The sequence below is a fragment of the Falco peregrinus genome, chromosome 5 (assembly GCF_023634155.1).
Source record: "Falco peregrinus isolate bFalPer1 chromosome 5, bFalPer1.pri, whole genome shotgun sequence".
Taxonomy (NCBI): domain Eukaryota; kingdom Metazoa; phylum Chordata; class Aves; order Falconiformes; family Falconidae; genus Falco; species Falco peregrinus.
The window spans coordinates 48,631,767-48,657,783 of record NC_073725.1 but is presented as its reverse complement, the minus strand read 5'-3'; the positions used below and the strand labels follow the sequence as shown (position 1 = coordinate 48,657,783).

The following is a 26,017-nucleotide window of genomic DNA, read 5'->3' as shown; positions in this document are numbered from 1 at the left end:
TGAGGAGAGATGACTTCCCTGTCATCTCTGAGCTATCTATCCTCCCTTCTTTTCCTAGCTCCTATGTAATTACTGACATGGTTGTCTTTCTGGACAAGTGAGTCATTCTAATTTGGTTTAGATAAAATATTTGTAATTGCAGCTAGTGTCTAACAGCGATTTGAGAGGATATATGGTCTTGGACTATTTTAAAGAGCAGATTTTGAAAAACTACTGTCTTTCCACAGGACAAAGCTTTTTTAACTAGCAAAAAGCTTTTAAATTATTAATTAAAGGTGGCTTCTTTCCATTTTAATATGTTATTAAATACTTTTTTCTACTGGCTCTTCCTGTTAATTGAATATGAGGGGTTCCTTGAAACAGATAAGAGAGCGACTTGTTGTGAGTATATGGCTTTTATGTTAAACATCATAAATGTACCTGTGTATAAAAATTGACAGCAGTTTGCTCATGGATTTCAGGCTTCTGAGTAAGATGAAATGGAGGAATAGAAAGCTTATAAGAAAGGAGATTATTTCCTTTGTTTTTAAAAATGTAACTCTACTTGCAACTGAGTAGATAGTTCTGCATTTCTATACTGTCTATGCGTGCACCTCTTAAAACTGTCCAAAAGGTAAGATAAATTACTATATACAGTGACACTCAAGGATTTCGGACTGAAGCCTAAACTGAAAATAGTACTGTCAAATGACTCGAGTGGTGAGGTGTTATGGGCAGTCACACAAATGCGCAGTATCACACTGTTGTCCAAATGTTTCTAGTAACGATCATAGTATATTCCTTATCTCTATGGCTTTTAAGAAAGAATTGTGGCTACCTACTTTTGTATTTGTTTGGACTATTTTTTTTTGTATGTAATATGTAACCCATGTGATCCTGGAAAGAGCTTGAGACATTTAGCTTTCTTTTCTTTTTTTTTTTTTTTTTTTTTTTTTTTTAACTTTTCAAACTAGTATTGGATAGTAGATGAGAACAAAGTTAGGTTTAAGTTAGAATCAAGATCAATTGCTATTACTGCAGCTTTTGGCAGCTGATCATTCAAAAAGAAATGCGCATTGCTAAAAGAAAGTCTGTGCTAGACTGTAAATGCAGGAAGCAAGGTGCATTCTTTAAATATTTTTTTTAATTATTTGCTAATGTGAAGGAAAGCACTGTTTAATTAGAAACACATGAATAAAAATGTTTCATGTCTACAGTGCAACTTTAAACACAAATTAGAAATTGTGATCTGTAGCTGAAACAATAGTATTCTTTCAGTGTTAGTCCCTACTTTTTTTTTTTCTTCATTCCATGAATTGGTGGATAATTGATGTCTTTTTCAGGTGATACTAGTATGATGATTTAACAGAAAGCAAATATTATAACTTACAACGATGTGTAAAGGGACATCTATACTCCCTGGCTGCTGTACCGCTTGCTTAGAAACACCTCACTTATCTCATAGTTTGTTCTGAAATTCAATGACCATTTTTATGCCAGCAGTGCTTGCTTTTCTCTTTAGAAAAAACTTTTTATTAAAGTAAAGCTTGGCTGAAACTCTTGTTCCAAAATTCCTCTCTGTTTTGGTACTGGAAATCAAGTTTCTAGTCACAGTTTTTTAAAAATACCTTAGTCCTCCTGTAACAGTAAATAACTGCTGTAGATGTTGATGCTTGAGTTGCAGTATTTGCACAGAAATAAGAAAGATAGGGCAGAAAGAGATGAGATCTACTAACAGTTCTGATTCAGTTGTAGTTTTGTATGTGTAAAGCTGGGACAAGAAGAAAATCCTTTCCCCTTATCCTAAAAATAAAATGCTGGTTTGGAACAGTGCCTCTTCACGCAATCACGGTGTTGGACTCCGTTAGGTGTGTCAAAGCAAGAATACCTTAGCTTAGTAATAGGATGAACTGAGTCAGGTATTTGACATCATACTTTCCAGAAATTATTCAGTGTGGGATTTTTCTTTTAACAATTTTGTGCTGATGGGAAGAATGTTCTTTAATGAAGATGCAGAACTTAAAGGCAAGGTAAGCCCATTACTTCAGCCTCTCACTGAGAATAAGCTAACCATGGGTGGGTATAACTGTTCATTCTAGCAAAAAACAAGAGCATCTGGGTAAGTTGTGATAGAAAAAAACACTACTGATTTTTCAAGTAAATTTTCTCTACTGACTTTGCTTCAGATAGTAATGCATAAAAATTAGGTTGAACTCTAGTAATCTTGAATTTCCTGTATCAGAAATAGTGTGGCCAGCAGGACAGGGGAAGTGATTGTGCCCCTGTACTGGGCACTGGTGAGGCTGCAGCTCAAATCCTGTGTTCAGTTTGGAGCTCCTCACTGCACAAAAGACATTGAGGTGCTGGATCGTGTCCAGAGAAGGGCAGCAAAGCTGGTGAAGAGTCTGGAGCACAGGTCTTCTGAGCAGCTACAGGAACTGGGGTGGTTTATTCTGGAGAAAAGGAGACTCAAGGGAGACCTTATTGCTCTCTACAGCTACTTGAAAGGAGTTTATAGGCAGGTGGGGATTGGTCTTTTCTTCCAGGTAACAAGTGATAGGGCAAGAGGAACCAGCTTCAAGTTGCACCAGGGGAGGTTTAGATTGGATAATATGACAAATGTCTTCACTGAAAGGGTGGCCAAGCATTGGAACAGGCTGCCCAGGGAGGTGGTGGAGTTGCCATCCCTGGAAATGTTTAAAAAACATGTTGATGTGGTGCTTAGGGATATGGTTTAGTGGTGGACTTGGCAGTCCTGGGTTAATGGACTGTCTTGATGATCTTAAAGGTCTTTTCCTATGTAAATGGTTCTCGGATTCTGTGAACCCTATGAATAACTAATTGTGTAGTTTACAGAAAGTTACAATGATAAAAAGTTTAAAAAATTATTTCTGTGGAGATACCTGAAAAGTCCAAGAAATACTTAAGGTTAAGATTTTGGTCTGGTTATGACTGCAGGTTTTTGTGTAGTCCTCGTTGAAGGTACTGACAAAAACTAACTTTTCCAAAGAAACTCATGCATGCTCCAAATCTTGTATAATTTGGACTAGTTGAGCATCCTTTTATAAAAGGGTATAATGGGTAACTAGTCTTGAGGTTAACTGCAGAACTATGTACTTTAACATAAACCCTTTATTAAGCTTCAGTTTTAACTACTGCTAAATCATGTTGGCAGGTGTACTTTTCTGAGGGCTGTGAGGGTGCTTGCAAGGTTTTTGCTGTGGGACCACGTCCCTTCAGTACAAGCAACTATGGGAGCTGGAGTTGTCTTGTGGTTAATGACTGGCAGAACAAATGTTGAATTCTCCTTGTTCGGAGAGAGGAAGTCAGAAGCTCTGCTTGTTTGCTTGATATTTTGTGTTGCTTATAGGTTGTATGTGTTAAATTTTTATTAGGATTTGAGCAATGCTTCCTGAAACTTCTGGAGTATGTCAAAGCAGCATCATATCACAGTAGTGATGCTGCTGCTACTGCTATTGTGGACACCATGTGGTAATGTTGCTTGGACTTTTTGTGTTTTCATAATATATCTGAATGTTTACTACTTGGGGAAGAAAAGCATCTGGTATAGAAAAAATATCTGACACTTTAATCTTTCTTGATTAATCTCTTGAAGGTAATGAGGAGGCTTTCTGGGGCAGGGTAATCTGTAATACTGTTTTAGCTTTGTTTACAGCAGAAAGTAGACTTTAAAAGAGAAGTGGTAAGACAGCATTGCAGATGTCAAAGATGTGAAACCATGCTGAGTGGGAGTAACTTGTATTCTTAAAACATAATTATCCTGGAACCTGCTTGGGTAAACCTACTTGGTTAGATGCCGATTCAGCGATGATGGAACAAGGACCTGCCTCTAATGTAGATTTCCATAGGTGTGCTAAATGTACTGTGACCTGGGAGGAGAGGGAAATTACGTAATTGGATTTTTGAGCACTTTGAAGTTGAATTGTGGCTTCACCTAGGAAGATATAATGCTGAGGGCATGTAAACAAATGCTCCACTTTGCACCTGCAGGGGATGGAGAAGTGACAAGTTGTATAAGCAGGACACCTTGAGAGAATTCTTTTGGCCAGACTTGGGAAATTTTGTGCGTATGTTGGTAGCAGTTGTTAACTTGAGGGAAATTGGAATTTGTCATGTGCCTAGCAGCTTTCACTGTATTAATAAACAAGATCAGTTACAGGTATTACTGTCCAAGTGAAGTTCCTGCCGCTTGGTTTTCTATTCTTATTAGTCCATGGCATTTTTAATATGTACTATTCTTTATATTAACATTTTGTAGAGCAAAAGAGACTAATTATGAGATATTGTAATTTGGCTCTGTTCTCTTATGAAGACATTTAAATGGTAATTGGAGAGTAGATAGTCCTAAAGTATTCCATGTCTGTGGATTACTCAAATTAGTAAACATAATTTTCCTTTAACACAGATAAAGAATAGTTCAATTCAGTCAACCTTTGCTTAGCAGAATTAAAGAAACAACCCAAACAAACAAAAAAACCCTCAAACCACTCTAAACTCTGTTTAAAAACTTAGAGAAGGAAAGCTCTCTCAGAAACTGCTGCAGATACCTGTAGATTGTGGAGTGATTGCAGACTAGTGCAGGTTGGGCCTGTGGTTCTTTCTCAGCAAGGTATCTTCCTGTACTGGAAACTAGGCCTAATTTTTTTTTTTTTTTTTTGTTAAAGTTGGATTTCTTTGAAGTAAAATAAAAAAATTACTGTTTGGCATCAGAAGTATTCTATAGTAATATGTAAATACACACTAATATATGTATATACATTCAAACACATACACTATGCAAAATAATGTTTGCATTTTAATGTACTTTTCTGTTTTCATAGCTGTCATGCTCCGTTAGGAACAGCAAAGATCAGATATGTTGGGATCTGTGAGAAATAGTGAGTGTTGTTTAACAGTTGCTGCTTAGACTGTCAGAAGATCATATCCAGGAACTTTCCCTAATTCTTCTAAAAGCAATGTAATTAGAATACTTGTAATCTTTTTTTTTTTTTTTCCTAAGCAATAATTTGGAGGAGAGTTTAAACCTTAAAAATACAAACACACAGATTGCTGATGCTGTACAGGTTGTTTGCAGTGATGTTGAACACTCACTTTTCTCGCTATGTTTTTCCATTGTGTAATGTTAAATATGATCCTCCAAAATAGTGTTATTTCAGTGTATATAAATTTGCACTTGAGCATGAAACTTACCTGAAAAATGTTTTGTTATGTACATGGCTTGCAGTGTGTAGTGTAGCCGATTGATATTTTTGAAGTTGGAGGCTTTTTGAAACCACAGCTTCTAGCGAGAAAGAAAACGTATAGCTAGTGTTATCTTTTCTACAGTGACTTTTTAATGTAACATGTTCTCAGTCTCCTTTTTCTTACCTCAGGGTTACCTGAACTTGTTAGTTGTCTTCTGGTGTATGTAATGGCCTCAGTTCTAACCTGCAGAACATAGGAATTTGAGGTATATTTGAAGCTAAAATGAGTAATAGAGAAGGCTTGTGATTTCCCTGCTGTGAAACAAGCATTCTGACAAACTTCAGCACCTTAGGGATAGTTTCTGCCTTGTGGTTTCTTGAGTGTATTTACACAGTGAATGCTGTAATTATTTTTTCCAAGAGGGAGCTTATCCACCTGCATTCAAGCCTTCTCAGCAGATAGATATGTGTTGAATCTGAAAAGCTTTGTTTGGTGTTATGCTAGATGTTATTAAAAGACAAATGGAAGTCTGGGAAGGGGAATGGGGTGGGTGGATGAAAGGTGGAAGCTATACTGGTTTCTTTGCCAGGGAGGCATTTCCAGAATATCCTTGGGGGAGGCTGATAATTAAATTTAGGCAAAATGGAGCACTTAACAGTTGCAGTGAGTTTAGCAATGGTAACTGACCTGGGTCCCTTGTAAATTTTGCGTAGCTGTTTGGCTACATACAAAATCAAGCTCTGAAAATGCTACAAAAGTTTGAACTTCATAAGATGAGCAGAATAGTTAATGTCATAATAGATTGTCAGCTGCTAGAACTGCATTATGAAAGTGTCTTCTTTAAAACAAAGCAAAAGCCAGCATTCCTTTCAAAAAGCTATGTCAGAACTTCCTCTTACAGTGTCTTCCAAAATGAGTCTTTTGTGAAAGGTTCTCTTCCTCCAAACAGACCTTTTTCTTCTGCTTATGGTGCTTGATTTTAAGGCTGTCATGTATGGGGAAATGGTTCTTGTGCTGACTATAGGTGATCTGAATGTTTCTTTTTGGTTTGAGGTTTTCAACAAATACTACCAAGACAGGTATTCTGTGTGGTATGGTATAAGCTGTTTTTAACAATTTGGGTTTACCAGAGTAAACCTGCTACCAGAGTAGACGAGAATAAAGGGTTCTTGGTAAGCCAATGCCTAGTCTGTACATCCTTGTAAATCAAGTAAATTGAGGTCATGTGGCAGAGTAGTTTTGGAGAACTATTTAGATTGTACTTTGAAACCAAATATACTTAATTCAAGGCCTTACTTGTAGGCAAGCATGTGAAGATTTATGCAACACTATATAAGCCGATTTCCTTGCTACAATCTTCAAGTGCTTAAAATAAAACAAAAGATCGGGCTGAGACAGTATAGGCTACTTCTAAACCATAAGAACAAACACCTTCCAGTTCTGCTTCCAACATCTGGTTTATTTAATAGCTCTTCTGTGTCTTTTTTTTTCCCCCCAGTCCAAGCCGTATATATTTGACCGTGTATTCCAGTCAAACACATCACAGGAACAAGTATACAATGATTGTGCTAAAAAGATTGTCAAAGGTAAGGTGGAACAGCAATTTTAACCACAAGGAAATGTCTTGTATTTGTGTGGATTTCAATGTTGAAAACTGATACTTCTGTTGCTCCTATTTATCTTCTGAATGTTTAGTAAGAGCCAATGTGGAACACATCTCCTTAAAATCATCTCATAATTGAGCTGATAACTTAAGTCATTGCTTAATCTACTGTTTTAGTTGATTGCAACTTTTGATAATATTTACCTGTAATGCTTGGGGTTTTTTGTAGTTCCCTGTAAAACATTGTTTAAAACAATTTGTCAGAAATTAATCAAAAAAGCTCTTCATATGTAGGTTTATTTGTTTGGGTTTTTTTCCACCCTCAAATTTATTGGTGAAAACATCCTACATAAGTTTGCTTGGAGGAATGTAAGAGGAAAGGAAACTTGTGAAGTCATGTGTATGCTACAGATGTGTTCTAAGCTTGTTTATTTAATTACCCAATTTAAGGAGGATATTTTTTATTGTGATTTTTTTTTAGCATCATAATTAAAATTTTAAACATGAGTTATTGCTGTGCATGTCAGGGTGTACAGCTTCTCCAAACTTGAATTGTCAGAATTGACCTAGTAACTTCAGAAAATCAAGTCTTATGACAAAGAAGGTTATGTCACAGTAAGTTGTAGTAAGCACTTGGCTAGTTTGCTGAAAATAAAATTGATAAATTTCTTGAGGATATCAGCAGTAAGGTCTAATTGACCCAACTTTAACAAAGTCTTGTCAGAAACCCCTTAAATATCAACTACGAATGACCAGAGAAGATTGGGTAAATGTAGGGGGTTTTGATGGTTAGAAAAGTGAATTGCTGTGGAAATCAGTGTAGCACCTACAAAATACAAATACCTACCTAACACAAAAAAAAGTATTTAACCCTTTAATGAGTAAAATAGTAATCGGGTTTAGTTAGAAACTGGAGTTAACTAAGAATTGCAATGCTGCCCCTTTCCTCCATCTAAAAATCTGGTTTCTGTTTCCCTGTGTGGTGTTTCTAGGTTGTGCTATGTCAGATGGCAAATGAGCTCTAGTGGTGGTACAAGTGGATTACTAGTATAATGGAGTGCAAAGACTTCCCTATTTGGGGTATCTCATGCTTGGTTTTGGAAAAGTTTGCTTGCAGTGTGTGGTTCTGTAGTGACTGACTTATAAACAAACCAACCCACCAGCCCCTTACCCCTCAACCTAAAACTTTGGGTTGGTTCATTCTTAATTTGAAATATAAGCTTATGGCCAAAGGTGCTTGAAACTTCTAACATAGCCCGTTCTCTTCACAATTGGACAATTAAGCTTTCCTGAAGGTAGAAGGTATTATACAGTTCTAGTGTATGGTTTCTTCTTCTGAGTTATCAAATGTTATCTGGTCAGCTTGGCAGCTGGATCGATTTTGGTTTTGTTCCTGACTCTGAAGTCCTGATTTTTCTGTTTGAAGAAACAGGTGCTTCTAATACAGTAAACTTCTAAAACATAGTCAATGATGACTTAATGCATTAGAAGAGGTAGAGAACACTTTCCCTCCCCCCAGCTCTAGCACAGAGTTCACAAACACTGAATGATGTAATTTGCTGAACATTTTAAGAACTGCCTGCTTGCATTCCATTTCATTTGGCTTAACTTTAGAAGAAGGAAGTGAACCCTAATGAAAATGCTCTTTCCCTTTAGATGTACTTGAGGGATACAATGGTACAATATTTGCTTATGGGCAAACATCGTCTGGGAAGACACACACTATGGAAGTAAGAAATCTTAAAATAATTTTCCTCTTAATGTCTTCTCTTTTCATCATAATACCCTTATCTTTCTAGAAATAAGATGTCTGTTTTCATCTTGCAATTTTAATTTTCTTTCCCTTTCCGTTGCAACGTTTTGATACCCAGAATGCTTTTTTAGGATGGAAAATGGCAGTCACTGTATTTTTTCAGCCCTCAGTAGTGGGATGGGAAACACAAGAATAATGTTATTAGTACATTTTGAATTTTAGTGGTTTGGGAGATTATTGAGGCTGTTCTTTTCACTCCTGGCAAATGCTGGGGCTAAACGGGTGATCAAGACTTCCCTTTATAGATAAAGTAAGTGCTTTGTACCTGTCAGAATTTTAAAACTAATTTGTCTGTTAACTGTTTATTTTGCCTTTGGATACTGTTTGTGATGTTGGATTCAGTATGAATGTCTCATTTTATTTTTTCTTCTTTTAATAAGGGAAAGCTTCACGACCCAGATGGAATGGGTATTATTCCAAGAATAGTGCAAGATATTTTTAATTATATTTACTCTATGGATGAGAATCTTGAGTTTCATATTAAGGTAAATTTTTCTTAATTGTTATATATTTAATCTATATTAAAACTGCAAGTATTCTATGGTGAAATGGATGTTCTGTATCAGTTTCAAGTGCCTGTAACTTGGAAAAATCTAAACATGAGTTATTTTTGAAGTAACTGACTCTTCTTAAAGAATTACGTTAACACTTTAATCTTGTTTCATTAAACATTGATGGTAGCTATCCTGATAACTTCTGGCACTGCTGGTAGTGTTTGAAGCTTTTGATCAAAATAGTTTCTTCTTAAAGGTGTATTTTAGTTCAGCCTTAAGGACTTGAGCTAGTTGTGGTATTATGTGAGAGGTCATAATAATCATGCTGGATCCTTCTGATCAAAAAGACAATTATTTTTGCTTTCTGATGCTGTATCTTTATTCCTCTTCCCACTTCTAGGTGTCATATTTCGAAATATACTTGGATAAAATAAGGGACCTTTTGGATGGTAAGCCTTTTATTTATATTGAACATAGAAAATAATTTGCTCTGCAGAGTGATATTAAAAAACCCAAAAACCTTACCATGATACTGAGATGGGTATGCAATATGCTAATAACCTATACGTGATAAGAAACTGGAAAAGCATGGAGCTAATCTATATCATATTACTAAAGCTGCAGTAGTGGTTCTTTCGTGTATATTAAATGTCTTATAAAGTGTTGCTGAGAAATAACATCTATGGCTTGGACATGTTGTACACAGCTCATTCATTTTGAAAAAAAATCACACATACCTTAGCTTTAGATCTTTTTCTCTTATAGTTTCAAAGACCAATCTTTCTGTTCATGAGGACAAAAATAGAGTTCCCTATGTAAAGGTGAGCATCAATCTGATACATTTTCATCTTTTGCTCCTCTAGTGTACATTTTTTACTTCTGGCTTGTTGGTGTGGTGTTTTGCCTTTCTTTTGTGTGTTTATTTTTTTTTTTAAAGGGTTGCACAGAGCGTTTTGTATGTAGTCCGGAAGAAGTTATGGATACTATAGATGAAGGAAAATCAAACAGGCATGTAGCAGTTACAAGTAAGTATTATCTTTTTGTCTCCTTTTAGTGCTTTATCAGTTTGCTTGTGGTATGCCTCAAAAAGTAGGGAAGGCAAAAATAGTCAGCTAAATAATTCAGGTTTTAGAAAGGATCTAGCATAAGCTGTTTCAGCATATGTTTCAGAAACAAGTATTTAAATTCATTTCTTGTGAGATGTTGCTTAGACTTGGATTGAAAGGAGGAAGTAAGTGATCAGTGAGGAGCTCTGAATCATTGAGGAAAAAGGTGTAGTTCTGTGTTAGCAGTAGTGCAGAATCCCAGATTTGTGGAATTTGTTTCAATTAGCCTATGAATCTCTTAAGTGAGGCACTGTGGCTTGTCTACAGTTTGGCCATCTCTTGCATATTCTAAGAAAAGCTGTTCAGGATACATATTCAGACATGCTGCAGATTTAAGCAGCATTCCAATGTCCCAAGCTTTTTGCCCTGTGGCATGCAACTGAGTTGCAAGAAGCCATGTTGTAGGTCTCTGAATTCCAACAAGAAGCAGGATTAGGAAATGACAGAGGGTTTAAAAAAACCAAAAAGGATGCTTCAGTTCTTAATGACTGAAGTGACTGTCAGAAATCTCCGAAAGCCAGTTTGAGTGTGAGTTTCACAGTCTTCCTGTGTCTAGTTCTTTATTCAGGAGAAGAAAGAATATACCGTCATTAAGAAAATGTTTTCTTCTCAATCCTTTGGTTAAGGATTGAAAATAAAAACATGATGTTCCTTTTAAGGAATGACTCAGTCCTGCACTTTCACTTAATTGCTCCTAGGTAGTAAGGTTCTGAACTGGGGAACCAGACCAAGTAACAGAGAAAGAGCAGAAATTTGGGTAGGAGGATATTCTATGTTGAGCTGCTTCTCTGGCATCACTAAGCTGGTCCTTTTAGGCCTGTGAGGGATTTATGGTTAAAAGGAAGGAACGGGCAGGTGTTCACATTCAGATTGCAGTCAGCTTAAATTTTGTTAGTTACTGAATTTAAAGAATGATTTTAATTAAGTCTTGTTTACTCTGCGTATTTCACAGCAGAGCGGGCAGTAGGTATTTCAACGAGCAAGGGCTGAAAGGTTATGGCCACCTAGTTCAAATTTGCACAAAAGGATCAAATGTGTTACGTTGTAAATACAAAAAAGAATATGTTCTGGTATCAGAATGTAAATGTGCTTTCTGTGCTAATAAAGTAAACTAAATGTGTGAAATCCATAGTTGACAGGCTAGCAAATCTTATCAGTGAGCTTATGTGATATTAATAGATGCCTAAGGGAAACTGGGTCTGTGTAACTCAATTAGACAATACTATTGGTTTTACTGCTTGTAGTTTAATAGTCATTGAGAGCTTATACAGTTTCATTAGCTTTAAATCTGTCATGTCAGTGTGTGAAGATACTGGGGTTTTAAGCTGGTTTTGTTGTACAAATGTTTTTGACAGTTTATGTTTTGGATTATAGATATGAATGAACACAGCTCCAGAAGTCATAGTATTTTTCTTATTAACGTAAAACAAGAAAATACTCAAACAGAACAGAAACTAAGTGGAAAACTTTACCTTGTGGACTTGGCAGGTAGTGAAAAGGTAATTCTAAATTTTTCTGCTGTGGAAAACTCTGGTTGTTCTTTACAGTCAAATATTTTACATTAATACTAGTTGTTCACTTGTCATCTCTGAAGCATTTTAAATTTGACTTTGAATGTGGTTTTGGAATCCTAGTCTGGGTTGGCTATTACATATTACCTCTTCAAGCTGACCTGCATTTCTACAGTGAGGGTTTGTAAATATGAAATAGGTGGGGAAATAGGCTAGACTTCAATCTCTGTATCTGTGAGAGCAAAAATGTGTACAGGTGTGTTGGCTGGCCATATACTGGAATAAAGAGGTACCACTACATAAGAAAACTCAGATATTACACGTCCATAAAACAAGTTTCTTAGTTTGAAATTCTGATTAATATTGTTGAAATGACAGCTAGCTTTCCTGTGTCAGTGTCTTAAAGCAGTGAAGGAAACGTATACCATCTTGCTTATTCTGTATCACTTCTTAGGGACTGTAATTAACCTTTTAAGAGCTGGATTTTTGCTGGGTTTTATCTTTGCTTCTGGGTTTATACCCATCTTTGTCTCCAGCTTGCTGTTGTCTTTCCTCATGTCATTGTTTGATGGCCTTGTCTCTGATACTGTGTTTATTCAGAAATGTTTCTTAGTGATGGTGGGTTGTTTTGTTGGTTTTTTTTAAATGAGAATGAAACTGAAAGCGTTGCAGTGAGAACAAAGTTAAAGGACTGCGTTGCAAGTCTCCTTTCTCTGTAGTTTGTTCCTTTCACTGTTTTATTTCGAACTTTGCTTTCATGCATTTCCCAGTCTTTTTTAATTACTTGAGGCTCTCTGATGCCTTGTCTTGGGTTGGTTTAAACACAGACAAATAGAATTGCTTAGTTGTAGTCATGATCACAGCTTGGTGAGAATAGTAAAGGAGGATTACAGAACTGTAAGCTCTTCTGCCGCAAGGCCAGAATTTGACTAAGGTGAATAGAATGGTGTCAGGGCAGATTTTTTTCACATTTCTGCTGATATCTGCTTAAGTTCCTGGAGCACTCATGTAGGTCAGATTCAGCTTCTGAAATCTGTTCTCACAAATTCTTGCTAATAAAGACTCTCTGCTATGTTTTCCAGAGGGAGTGGTGGTGGTGTATGGTGTTTAAGGAATTAAAACTTTTTGACAAACTTCAAACAACTTTTGAAGTTGTTTATCTGATAGAAGTCATCTTCTATGAAAAGGTGTATTTCACAAGGAAAATACTCACTTGAGGTTTCAAAAATTAGAAACATTTTCCAACACCGGGTTTTTAATGAAAAATTGATGGTGAATCAGGGAAAAGGTCTGAGCAGGAGTCTGCTTATTTTAATCCAGCTTGCTTATGAGTACCTCATAAAGTCAGGGAGATTGACTTCAAAGCAGAAAAATTACCAAAGTCTTGTATTAAATGTGGAAGGTGTTTTTTGAAGATGCGTTTAGTAATTTACTGAAACACTGTATAGGTTAGTAAAACTGGAGCAGAAGGTGCTGTGCTGGATGAGGCCAAGAACATCAACAAGTCTTTGTCTGCTCTTGGAAATGTCATCTCTGCTTTGGCTGAAAGCAGTGTAAGTATTCTCTTTTTGTGTTTTTATACTTCAAGGTTAAAAGCTTGCATCTCTGAACATGATATTATGCAGAAATTCTGTACTGATCTCAGTGATACGATAGAGTCTTTGAAACTAATCCAGTTGCATCAATGCATTGCAAGTGGCCGTTATTCTTGTACTGTGTCAACACTGATTATTAATAAAGTTACATTCAATGTTGGGGGACCTAGACATCATACTGAAAATTTTCTTGTGCTCTAACACGAAACATAGAAGCACAATTCTATGCCATCCCATGCATGTTTGGTCTTATGATTTATGAATTACAAGTAGAATTTAATGTCTTTCTAATGAAGCTTATACCTAGCAAAAGCATAACTCTTATTTCAACATATTAATGTGTCTGAAAAACCATGACTGATTCAATTAACCGTTTTCTTGGTAGACTTACGTTCCATATCGTGATAGCAAAATGACCAGAATCCTTCAAGATTCACTAGGGGGTAATTGCAGAACCACTATTGTTATTTGCTGTTCTCCTTCTTCATACAATGAATCGGAAACGAAATCTACTCTTCTGTTTGGCCAAAGGTGAGTAAAGGAGTTAATATTTTGCTCTTACTATGCTCAGAAATAAATGCAGACTGAGAAATAAGTACCCTGTTAAGATTCATGAACCAAATTACTTAAAATACTTACTTTTCTATAATTTTTCAGTGCATGTGTGGCTCAGTGTTGTGATCTACCTTACCTCATTATATAAAAATCCATAAACTGGGCATGATTCTAAAGACTGTATTTCCAGGAGGACAGTGTATCATTTGGTGTGAAATGTGGTTTAATGTATAGTCTTGGAGAGTAATTAATACTACTCTTTTTTTATTATTATTATTATTTATTTTATTTCTTCCCTAAAGTGGAAGGAGGGAGGAAAGAGTTCTCCCCTGTTAAGCCAAATTTTTCATTTGCCTGGAGAGCCTGTTCTCTGCCACCCTTTCTTTGATAGCGTGTTGAATTACACATTCTCATCTATTTCTTGTACCTAGCATTCCAGTAACATTTGAGCTCGTACTTCTAAATTCCTGTGTCATTTGTAATGGAATTTATAAGTACACATTTCAAATTTGTTGTTTTGTTATGTATCTCTTCTTTAATACTATTAATGCTTCATTGTAATACTCTAGTTCCTGACAGCTAGATTTAATCACTTTGTCTACTGGAGCACATCACAAAAGCTGTCAGCATTTTACTTAGTTCATCTGGCCTTCTGTGTTAGCGTACCTCTTCCACAGTAATTCAAAAGGTAGTTTTCTACTGATCTTTTTAGATAAGTTTTTTATTATAAAAAGTAGACCAGATTTCTTAAAAGTCATGCAGAATATGGGTAGTTTGTGGATGTGGAGTAATGACCGCATTCTGCAATTGGTCTCCTTTTAGAGTCCAGGATGTCTTTTCCTTTCCTTTTAGTATGTCTTGAATGACCTATTGTATATTGGGAAGTGTTTTCCAGCTGTAGCTCTGTAGTTTCACTGCCTCATGTTCTTGACTTCTTCAGGAGTTAAGAGTACACTTCTGTCAGCCACCATAATTAGTCTGGTCTACTAATTCAGCCTTCTAGGGATGTTAAATTTATGCTGAAACCCTCAGCTGTAGTAACTGAAGGCTAGATAAATATCGCGTAACTTAGTGGAAAAACATGTGCCTTTTTATAGTAATCAGCTGCAATAAGATTTTGTAGAAAGGTGCTTATAGGACCCATAATGGGGTGGGAGGGGTGGATCTTTCTAATTACTATTATGTTTTTTTCCTGTTCTAATCTTTTGAGTGGGGTGTTTGGTAGTAGAAGACTATACAGAAAAAATTACTGAGGTAAGTGAGGTATGGTACTAAAGTAAAACCTATATGCTAACTTCATTAGCATATATTATTCATGCCTGTAGTATCTTCTCCAAAGCTAACGTCTTTGAGTTGGGTGAAGCTCACCCAGTGTAGACAATCACATCTGAACTTGTAACATCTTTTTGGTTAATGGAGATCTAGTAGCTGGATTTTTAGGTTGAAACAAGCTATTTCTTAAATAAGGTGGATGGTGTACAACCTAAAAATATTATGCTTTCCATTGGAGAAATGTTTGCTAGGTGTGGTGAATACTGTCCTTCATTCAAAGCTGTGCACTACTGTCCTGACTTGAATTTTTTCAGGTGAAAGTATGCGGCTGAATTTTTCCAAGTCACCCAGCTTGAGATTTTTTTTAGCCTTGACAGAGTTTATTGTATTGCTCTGTCCATTAACAGTTGTATTAATCCAATTGAAAAAATAGTATAGTTGTCAGGGAGTAGAAATAAGCTTTTGGTAGAGGTTGGAATGTTTACCCTTTCACCAGTGAGATGCAGAAATTTTATTTAATAGCCTTTAATTCCTGTGTTTAAAAACTAAGTTTCAGAGCTCTTTGCTCTTTTCTATGCAGAGCAAAGACCATTAAGAATACAGTCTGTGTCAACGTGGAGCTTACTGCAGAACAGTGGAAGAAAAAGTATGAGAAGGAAAAAGAGAAAAACAAGACTCTGCGTAACACCATACAGTGGTTAGAAAATGAACTCAACAGATGGCGGAATGGTGAGAAGCAATTTTTTTTTTGTTCTGCAAACTTTAGGCAAGACAACAGAATTAGTCTTCAGGATACCAAAAATAAATAAGAGCACAGTGTAAGACAGTAATTAAGTCGACATTGGAACTTCTTGTTTTTCACTGTATTGCAGCTGGGATAGATTCTAATAATCACAATAATGGCAAAAACATCTGAAAGTGTGTTGGTGTTAGATTCTTTAACACTTGTTTTACTAGCAGAGCTAGAGTTACATACATTCTATTTTGGAGGAGAAAAGATGGTATTAATTGTAAATGCAGAAACTGAGTATTTCCTCTGGTTTGGTTCTCTAATTCTAATCAGTATCGCAAGATCTTGTCCTTGTTTAAAACTCAAACATGTTAATAGGCAAAAAAACCCACCCAAAGCCTGAAATTGCTGACAGTACAGAGTATGTGCCCATTCTTTATTCCTGAATAATTAACTTCTTATCCGTTGAAGTGTCTGGCAAAATGCAAGTTAAATATGGAGAATAAATTCGGGAAAGAAGGAATGTAGGACTTACTTACAGATGTATTCTGGAGTTTGGCAGCTATAGAAGGTGATTTTGAAATACTGTAGACATATGTACCACATCCTGATGTAGACCTGAGAAAAATAGCTGACTTAAATAAGTTTAGTAGGGTGGAGGTGGGGGGTGGGGTAATCTTTCGTAGAGATGATATGAGGCCGCACCTGAGATGTTAAGTATAGTTCTTCCAGAATATTGACACAAGATACTGGAGTGTTGAAAAGAGCCCATACCTTCCAAGGACTGCATAAAACGTTTTGTAATAAGACGTGAAGGAATTCAGTTTAGTTTACCAGAGAAGTGGCTTGATTAGTGTGTGGTATTTTTTGTATGTGAAGTTAGTAAAGTGTTCTCATCAGAAAAGGATTAATGAACGTAAAAGGATAAAAGTGTAACTGAAAAAATATTTTAAATTGAAGCAAAGCAATTTAAAAGTGAACATGGCTACCTAGCAAAACAGACTGCCAAGGGAAAATAAAGGATTTCCTGCCTTCAGGGTAAGTTAGGTGCCTTTCTAGAAGATATGGTTTGATGTGAGGTATGGAGCTCATAGCAGAGTAACTAGGTGAAATGCAATGTTCTGCAGTAAGCAAGAGATAGCTTGAATGATCTAGCAGTCATTTTTTTGCCATTTAATCATGTGAACTCAATTGCTGATTAACCGTGGAGCAGTACTATTAGTGAGGAATATGTGATACTTCTCAGGGCTAACTGTGGAAAATACTTCATGGCTCACTGTACTAAAACTAAGTATTACCCTTTTCTTTAAGGGGAGACTGTACCAGTTGATGAACAGTTTGACAAGGAGAAGGCCAACTTAGAAGCTTTTGCAGTGGACAAGGATATTACTGTTGTTAATGATAAACCAGCTACCACAATTGGAGTAACTGGCAATTTCACTGATGCTGAGAGAAGAAAATGTGAGGAAGAAATTGCCAAACTGTACAAACAACTGGATGACAAGGTATGCTGTTCTTACTTAATGTAAGACCTCTTGGAAATTATATTGAACTATATTATGTAATACTTAATGTGCCAGTCTTCATTTGTTAGTACAGCTTGCTGAAGTATTTGCTAGGAGTGCCTATTCTAATACTGAAACTCTGATTAACATAAACCAAAACTGCTTTATCTGGTGCTAAGTGAGTATCCTTTCATAGTTGCTCTCCCTCCTTTGCTGAAACTACTAAAAAATGTCCTGAAAGCTAATGTATCTGTACATAGGGAAAAAAGATAAAAATGAAAGTTAGGAAGGAAAAGTTAATGAGAATCTTGAATGTTATTTCTGCTTTCTGGGAGTAGAACATTGCTAACCGATTGTTTGGAATAATGCTGTACCAGGAAAAAGTAAAATAAAAAGAAAGCAGGAAAATGAGTGAAGACAGCAGTTTTTTCCTTCTGTGTTATGCATATTTTATTTTAGCATTACTTTGAATTTAAGCAGTCGTACTAAGTTTGGAAAGGGGAAAAAATATTTTAATTAAATCCCTAGTTGTTTTTAGGAAGATAGAACAATTTGGAGAAGACTTGCAAAAGCACAGCTAGAAGAGTTTTGTCTTTGAAGCATGGTGTTTTACATATATGTGCCAGGTTAAGAGCCTAATGGATCAGCCAGTGAAATCAAAGTGATTATTTAACTTTATTGCTTTCAGTTATGTAATCGTCTTAAGAATATGGAAAAGTTAGATGCCTAATATCTACTGTCTCTTAGATTATTTTTTCTTAGTGGTATTTGTCAGTTTATTGAACACAGTCTGTCTTCAACTGCAGGATGAAGAAATTAATCAGCAGAGCCAACTAGTAGAAAAACTGAAAACACAAATGTTGGATCAGGAAGAGGTGAGTTTTGCTCTTGCATCTTTATTGTATTTTTGTTTGTCTTTCCTTTAAAGAAATTGGAAATGGAATAAGTTACAGTTTGGGACCAAGGAGTAGAATGGTGGCTTAATACGGTACAATAGTTCTCTTTAATTCCTTATCTAAATGCTCTGCCTGTTCATTCCTCCCATTTTACACTGTACTAATGGCTAAACCTAAAGCATTGTTACTTGAACCTTAAGTATCCATGAAGATCAAAGGAGTCAAAGTATTTTATGCAAAGGTATCAGCAGTTGTTTTCCACATGCCAAGTTAGCAGTTTGTCAAAACTAAAGATACCTCAATTTACTGTAAGGAATCTCTTTTGAGGTTTACTTCTGGTCAGTTGCTCTACAGAGAGAGAAGGGGGAGGAGGAAAATATAAAGGCCCATAATGAAAAAGGCAGTATCTGTGTGTTAATTCATATGCTTGCTATAATATTGAAACAATTTGTATGCACATGTTGCCACTGATGTAATTCAATTAAAGGGGGAAGATACCTATTAATAATGACAGTATTAATTTAATTTAGCCAAGATAGTAGAAAAAATGATTCTGTATAGCACAATGATTAAAAAAATAATAATCTTTGTGTACATGGGAAGAAGGAAATGGGTAGCTCAGGAAGTTGGAGCTACTGTTTAATCTTTCTTACTTAAATAAATCTGCCTCTTTAGCAACTGTGCACTTTGTCTAGTTATTCTTAAGCAGCCAACAGGGTTAAGATGCTGGAAGTCTAGTTCCTAGCCTGTTGACAATTTCAGACTTGTGAGTAGTGTCCAGTGGCTTTTTTGAGAACTTGCAGTATTCCATGTGTATTTCCAGTTGCTGTCCTTGTGTCTTGATTTGTAATCACTTCCATCTTGCAAATACTTTAAAAGCTAAAGAACTATACATATAGCTGATAAATTTATTGTGCATTATACTCTCACTGTATCTGTACTTGCCATCCTTGCTGTGTGATGTTAGACACTAAAAAAGTAGACATAAGCTAGTGTAGTAGCTAGAAGTATTAATAAGATTCAACTTCTACATGGATTTTCTTGATGATTATATGTTGCTGTGATTTTGAATAAATCTCTTATCAATGTTGCAGCTTCTAGCATCGACCAGGCGGGACCAAGACAACCTGCAGGCAGAGTTGAATCGCCTTCAGGCTGAAAATGATGCCTCTAAGGAGGAAGTGAAAGAGGTGTTACAAGCTCTTGAAGAATTAGCTGTCAATTATGATCAGAAGTCTCAGGAAGTAGAAGATAAGGCAAAGGAATATGAATTGCTTAGTGATGAACTCAATCAAAAATCGGTATGAAATTGGGATAAGAAATTACTGACGGTCTTCAATGTAACTTTTATTGCCTTACCTCCTCTTGCTTGAAGTCATTTAAAGGTTTTTCACAAGGGAAAATGGGAGTCTTAAGTCTGAAACTTCTCGAGTTTTAGCAAAGGATGATTTTCTAAAACCAGAGAGTTTCAGAAAAATGCACAGTGAATATTGACCTTTATAGCTCTCCTCTTTTTAGTACCTGTGGCATTTTACTACCTGAAGAGTATTCAGCAAAATCTTGGATGTCAGAAATTAACATTTTTATTGCCTGTGTTTGAGTTTTGTCTGTCATTCTGGTGCAGTTGGGGTAATCCTCACTTAATCAGCTCCTTCTAGTCTTGAAATTGCAGTGAGCATGCTACAGCTTTTCTTCACAGGAATGTGTATTTGCATGCTATATTTATGGCACATAAAATAACTTATCTTGATGCCTTCAAAAATAGGCAGTTTATTTTACTTTCTGAAAGCAGTAGTCCTGAAGACTGAGGACATACTCCAAAAAATTACCCTGGTTGAAATACAGATGCAACATCAGTCCCGAAGAATGAATGCCAGACACCCCCTTAACAGTTTCTGACTTGACTGACCATTTTGGTAGCCAATTATTTGGCAGACTTCAATCAGTTTTAAACAATTAATAGTCTACTCACTATCCTAAAATTCTAAGTACTGGAAAGGATCAGCATGCCTGCTGGCATTGCACACAGAATATGTGATGGGCACAAGTCACATTATTCTCTGTTCTTGAAGATGAAAATTCAGTGGGTCTGGGTCTTCTAGTGAACGTGGGTTTCAATTTTCAGTTAGTAAGATTTGGCTAGATAGAACACTGGCATTGAAGCTGATGTTCACAAGATCACGAAACTTCTCTTTAAACTTAAAAGTATTCTAAGCTGAGTAATCTTTACTGATAACTTACATCACTTGAAGGTCAGCTGGAAGTCAGATGATCTCTGGTCTTCCTATCATGGGCAGCGTTTAAAATTTTGTGAAACAGGCTAGCTCAATGTGTGTGATTGTGAAGGTTTGGGGTTTTTCTGTTTTGTTTGCATTGGTTTTCATTTTGTAGATAGTTATAATATCTAGAATCACTTGACTAACATGCATTGAGTGTCATGAATAACTTGATCCATAAGAAGGCAACAACTGTTCTGAGGTGATGTAAAATGTAAGGTGTTTGGTCTGTCACAGCTAACCCGTGCAGCAACCATTCTGTGGCATCACTGGCTGAGACTTTTCTGCTGTAAAACTTCAGGCATTTTTTTAAAACTGGAGAACAAAAAGCAGACAACTTTGGAGTATGCAGGCTGCTGAGCTGCAGCCATTACCAACCACAGCAGCTCAGACTAGCTGAAAAACTGCTCTAGAATAAGTTTAGTGCTTATGAACTCTTGGAAATGGGTGCCATTTTTTTATTTGCAAGTAGGAAAGAGTTAAAAGCTCTGCAGGCAAAGCTGAAATTCCTTTCCTTTACCAAAATATGGTGACGGGTGTTGGACTTGCTGTCCGTGTACCCCTTTCCTATAAATGCAGTTCTCTGCAATATTTAACTGTATATAACTCTGAAGCTGTTTAACAATGTTGACCTGAATTTTGTGGCAGAGTTGTAAGATTATATTTTGTGAGCTGAAGGCCTCTATCCCCAGCATTTTACATATCTTTCAGAAGAAATGCTGTCACTCTAGGACTTCTAAATTTTTACTGATCTGGTTTTAGACATAAAAATGGGACATTTCAGTAGGTAACCAACCACATGTTGCTATATGTAAATAAATAGTATGAAATTAGTTCTAAAAATAAGTGTGTTGGTTTTGTGTGTGTTTTTTTTTTTTAACTTCTTTTACTATAGGTCACTCTAGCCAGTATAGATGCAGAGCTTCAGAAACTTAAAGAAATGACCAACCATCAGAAGAAACGAGCAACAGAAATGATGGCCTCCTTACTAAAAGATCTTGCAGAGATAGGAATTGCAGTAGGAAATAATGATGTCAAGGTAAGGATTTTTAATGCCATGTATTGCATACATACATTGTGGCTAGGTGGAGTCAGTTTTCTTAGTATGGTAAAAATAACCACTAGAGGAAGCCTTATGTGTATGAAGCAATGGATAAGCTTATGCCCAAGTTGTTAAACTGTGACTCAATCAGGTCCCAAATAGAATTTGATTCCTCAAAGACAAGGAAAAGCAGGTATGATTTTTTTTTTTTTTTTTTTTTCTCAGAAGCAGTGTTTTCATTCATACTGTTAAACTGCTATATGAAGTGGTCGTAATCAACAACATAGTCTTCAAAATTTAATGCTGACCTGTAGTGCCAATCAGGAAGATACTAACATTAAAAATGGAATGAGGAACTGAAAAGATAAATCTGGAAGATCACTGTAGGACAAGAATGTGAGCAGTATTAGAAATATATACTGAACTGTATTTCCTTCTTCAAAGGACTCATTACCTTTGTGCAGACTTCTAAATAACCAATAGGAAAACTTAAAGTTGTTCCAGCTCGCCTTTAATTCTATTTCATTGTCTGAGCTTTCTAAATGTTCATTCCACGCTTTTCAGCAGCCTGAGGGAACTGGCATGATAGATGAAGAATTCACGGTTGCGAGACTGTACATTAGTAAAATGAAATCAGAAGTAAAAACAATGGTAAAACGTTGCAAACAGTTAGAAGGCACACAAGCTGAAAGCAATAAGAAAATGGAAGAAAATGAAAAGGAGTTGGCTGCCTGCCAGCTCCGTATCTCACAGGTAAATGTTTCTTTTGTATTCCTAAATGTTCTTTTGAATTCATTAACCTGCTGGGTGAAAGAAAAGTTGCAGTTTTTGACACCTAACAAAATACATTTGTGAGCGAACAGCCACAAGACTCAGCTGTATGCTCTGTATGCTCTCTTCAGTTTTGATGCTTCTGTGTAATTTTGTGACAGGGTGTTAGAATTTCTGCAATATATCTGTAGCCTGATAATGCTTTTTTAGCACTTGTATTAAATAGTGGGGTCCATATGTTCTCCATCACAGGAACATTTACAAGTACAAGTCTTACAGAAGCAGTGGCTAGTGAGCACTCTGCCTACTAATGCAGCAAGATGGAAGTTGGGAAAGGTAGCAATAGCACAATAAAATTACGGTAGGCTTGCATAGCACATTAAACTTACTTGTAATGCAAGAAAGGCCATTTTAATGAGATTGTTAGAAAAGGTCAGTAACATGACTTCTAACACTTCTGAAAATTGTGATCTACATATGCAATTTAATTTTTCTATATTTTGTTTTACGTACAGATGGTCACTTGTTTTTTTGAGATGCATAGTTCAGTGCAGCCTTCTAAATACAGTAGGCCTCTCTTGCCTCTGATAGTATTTAACATTCAAAACATCTCCCAGCCAAAAATGTATTTCGTTCCAATCCAGAATAAAGATGTTGTCTTACAGGCTACGTTACAGGTCTACCTGAGTAGTCATATTCTTCTTAGTTTAGTTGGCACCATTTTTGTTTTGACATCAGGTTACTTGTTTTAAAAATAAGTATAAACTGTTTATGCAGATGTAATTCTGTGATACCTAGTTCTCAAGTAAATGAATCTTTTCATTCTACAAGCATGAAGCCAAGATCAAGTCGTTGACTGAATATCTTCAGAACGTGGAACAGAAAAAGAGACAACTAGAAGAGTCTGTGGATTCCCTTAATGAAGAATTAGTTCAACTTCGAGCACAGGGTAGGAGCTGCCTCCCTACACCCCAGCCACCACCGTTTTAAGTATATAGTGCTAAACAGGGAATTGTTCTATTTAGATTGAAGGGCAGAGCTATAGAATGGCTTTTGGCTCTGAACATGTAGAATTAATCAACGGGAGAACATGTTTCAAACAGCAAACTAATATGGATAGCATTAAGTTAAAGATGATACTGATTTAATTGATGTTTGTGGTGGGAGGGGGCTCCTTCCAGATTTTTAGGTGTTGGGAAGGGAAGGTGGAATTAACTCCATCTTTCCTGTGATTGCCTGTTTACCTGGTTGAAATGTGTTTTCTCTCCTCTATATCTACTAGAAAAAGTCCATGAGATGGAGAAAGAGCACTTGAATAAGGTTCAAACTGCAAATGAAGTCAAGGTAAGTTAATTTCATTGGCTTTTTTGTTTGTTTTTTTTTTTTAAACAAACAACAACAAAGTAAAGTATGGTAACTGCCTGAAATGTAATAGATACTGTTTTTTCTAATAGCAAGCTGTGGAACAGCAAATTCAGAGCCATCGTGAGACGCATCAGAAACAAATCAGTAGCCTAAGAGATGAAGTTGATGCAAAGGAGAAACTTATCACTGAACTTCAAGAGTACGTAATTGTCATTATTTTAGTAATGCCAAATGGCTCTGGACCATGCAAGTACAGAAACACAGCATGGTGGGAAAGAAGCGGCAAAGGTTTCCTCTAGCAGTGTCTTTCTAACTTGTGTTGCTTTACTGAATGTTGTGTTTGACAGGTTCAGTTCATATAATATTTGCTTTCTGTGTTCAGCCAAAACCAGAAGATGATGCTTGAACAGGAACGTCTTAGAGTTGAACATGAGAAGTTAAAAGCGACTGATCAGGAAAAAAGTAGAAAACTGCATGAGCTTACGTAAGTGATAATGGTGCATTAAACAAATGTGTGTGGGAACACTTGCATTTTAAAAACTAATGACCTAATATGATGAAGTGGCTCTCACTGTATGTGCCTGTTAGAGGTTCCAGAGCCTTCTTGAACTTGATGATTTTTTTAAACCTTTGCACTGCCTTAATATTTGAAATTGGAAGTAAAATAATGTGATGGCCACAACTTTTCCTTTGTTAATGTTATGGGTTGGAGTGATTAACTTCCCAATTTGCAGCTAAGTATTGCATGCTTTAAGACTGGAAGAGGCTTGTAACAGTTCCCTTACCCTAGGTTTTTTTGTTCTTGTGTGATTTAACGAGTTGCATGGTTCTAACGGGCTTATTCTTGAGATTAAAGAGCTGCATACTTCATTGAGTAACTAAGTACAGTCAGTGTACTAGTGAATTAGAGACTGAAAAGTTAATGCAAAAATTAGAACTGGATTCTGCTTGCAGGTACGTATCCAAGGGTCAAGCTGAAAAACAGTTCTCAACTTGTAGAAATCAGACCATAATCTCCTGGAAATGTTTCTAGAATATCAGTAGCGACCCCTTTCTGGTATATATGAATTCATCTTTACAGAAGTTAAAACAATACTTTATACTTAAAACTTAAAAAATGCATGCTTTTTGGCCGTGTTTAAAAACACGCAGTGGCTTTCAAGTTTTTATCATAGAATTTGAAATAATTGGAGGGACCCGACTGGTCTATACTGATATCCAATAAGCAACACTTTTTTTTTTCTTTTAGCCTTACTGTGAAATACGATGTTGCTTTAACTGGCTAAGATTTTAACAGTACTCTGGTTTTACTAATCCATCTTATTCTAATTTATTTATATGTCACAATGGTTATGAAAGTTACAATAGGTTTTCTTGTCTTGTAAGATTTAGTATACATACCACATTATTAATCCTTATTTAGGTTTACAAGCTAAACTATATAAAGTATTGATCTGTTAAAGGCACGTGCTATATTAGAAACTTCCCTTTTCAAAAGGCTTGCAAAGAAGCATTCAGAATTAGTTTGGTATTCTGTGTCCTCCCCCAGCCTTTTTGAATCCAGTTATTATATACTATAATATATACAGTATATATTATATACTGTATGTCATAAATGTGCATGGCAAATGGCGGGCCAGAAAATGCAGGTTATTAACTTGTTTTTTATAGTTTATATATAACTTAGAGTTATATAAGATGCCTGGAACTACTTTTCCAGGTCCGGAAAATGGTTAGGATGCTGAGATATTCTTTAGAATATTTTATTACCTCAAATGTTTAATCATTTAGTAGTGGAACTGGCCAAGTAAAGAGAGGTTTCAAGAGGAAAAGCAGCTTTTTGGCTACTTAGTAGAAACACTTCATTTTCATGCAGTCCCTGGCCTTCCTGTTCCAACTTTTGAGTCATAAAAAGAAAAGTCCACATCTCTTTCCTGTATCCTGTCATCTTAGTGATTGCACTGCCTTATAATTTTGAGAGAGAACATTAGCAGTGTAGTAAACACTTTCACATTAAATTGGAAGACAGAAGCCCTGTAGGGTGATAATCGTGAGGGTATATTCCTGTGAACTGAGATCGCTGTTTATGATGCTAGCTTTGGCAAATGTGTAGAGTGGTGAAATGGTAGAACAAAATAAAGAAAAGATCCTTAATCTGCCATGTGATACCATCTCAGCTAGTAGAGCTAGAACATTTGTAGGGTAAGATCTCCTGAAGTATTCATCTTGGACTTGACTCTGATAGTCTTTCTTTACCTATTTTAGAAACTTATAATTTATGCATGTGAACATACTTGTT

At 36.1% G+C, this 26,017-nt stretch overlaps 1 protein-coding gene across 2 annotated transcripts in view; it reads left to right on the top strand.

Annotated features, from left to right (window-relative positions):
- Window positions 1-26,017, top strand: part of KIF5B (kinesin family member 5B) — a 37,174-nt gene that overhangs the window by 2,836 nt on the left and 8,321 nt on the right. Inside the window, exons 2-20 of one of the 2 annotated variants that reach the window (XM_055805067.1) lie at window positions 6,683-6,770; window positions 8,444-8,517; window positions 8,981-9,085; window positions 9,495-9,543; window positions 9,860-9,915; window positions 10,032-10,119; window positions 11,575-11,699; window positions 13,160-13,264; window positions 13,692-13,837; window positions 15,714-15,862; window positions 17,175-17,368; window positions 18,175-18,243; window positions 19,359-19,565; window positions 21,436-21,579; window positions 22,150-22,335; window positions 23,185-23,302; window positions 23,636-23,697; window positions 23,808-23,917; window positions 24,101-24,202. In XM_055805067.1, coding sequence (XP_055661042.1) covers window positions 6,683-6,770; window positions 8,444-8,517; window positions 8,981-9,085; window positions 9,495-9,543; window positions 9,860-9,915; window positions 10,032-10,119; window positions 11,575-11,699; window positions 13,160-13,264; window positions 13,692-13,837; window positions 15,714-15,862; window positions 17,175-17,368; window positions 18,175-18,243; window positions 19,359-19,565; window positions 21,436-21,579; window positions 22,150-22,335; window positions 23,185-23,302; window positions 23,636-23,697; window positions 23,808-23,917; window positions 24,101-24,202 — 2,177 coding nt within the window. Of the gene's footprint in view, window positions 1-6,682; window positions 6,771-8,443; window positions 8,518-8,980; window positions 9,086-9,494; window positions 9,544-9,859; window positions 9,916-10,031; window positions 10,120-11,574; window positions 11,700-13,159; window positions 13,265-13,691; window positions 13,838-15,713; window positions 15,863-17,174; window positions 17,369-18,174; window positions 18,244-19,358; window positions 19,566-21,435; window positions 21,580-22,146; window positions 22,336-23,184; window positions 23,303-23,635; window positions 23,698-23,807; window positions 23,918-24,100; window positions 24,203-26,017 lie in introns of both variants that reach the window. The other variant, XM_055805066.1, reaches the window with a different exon arrangement.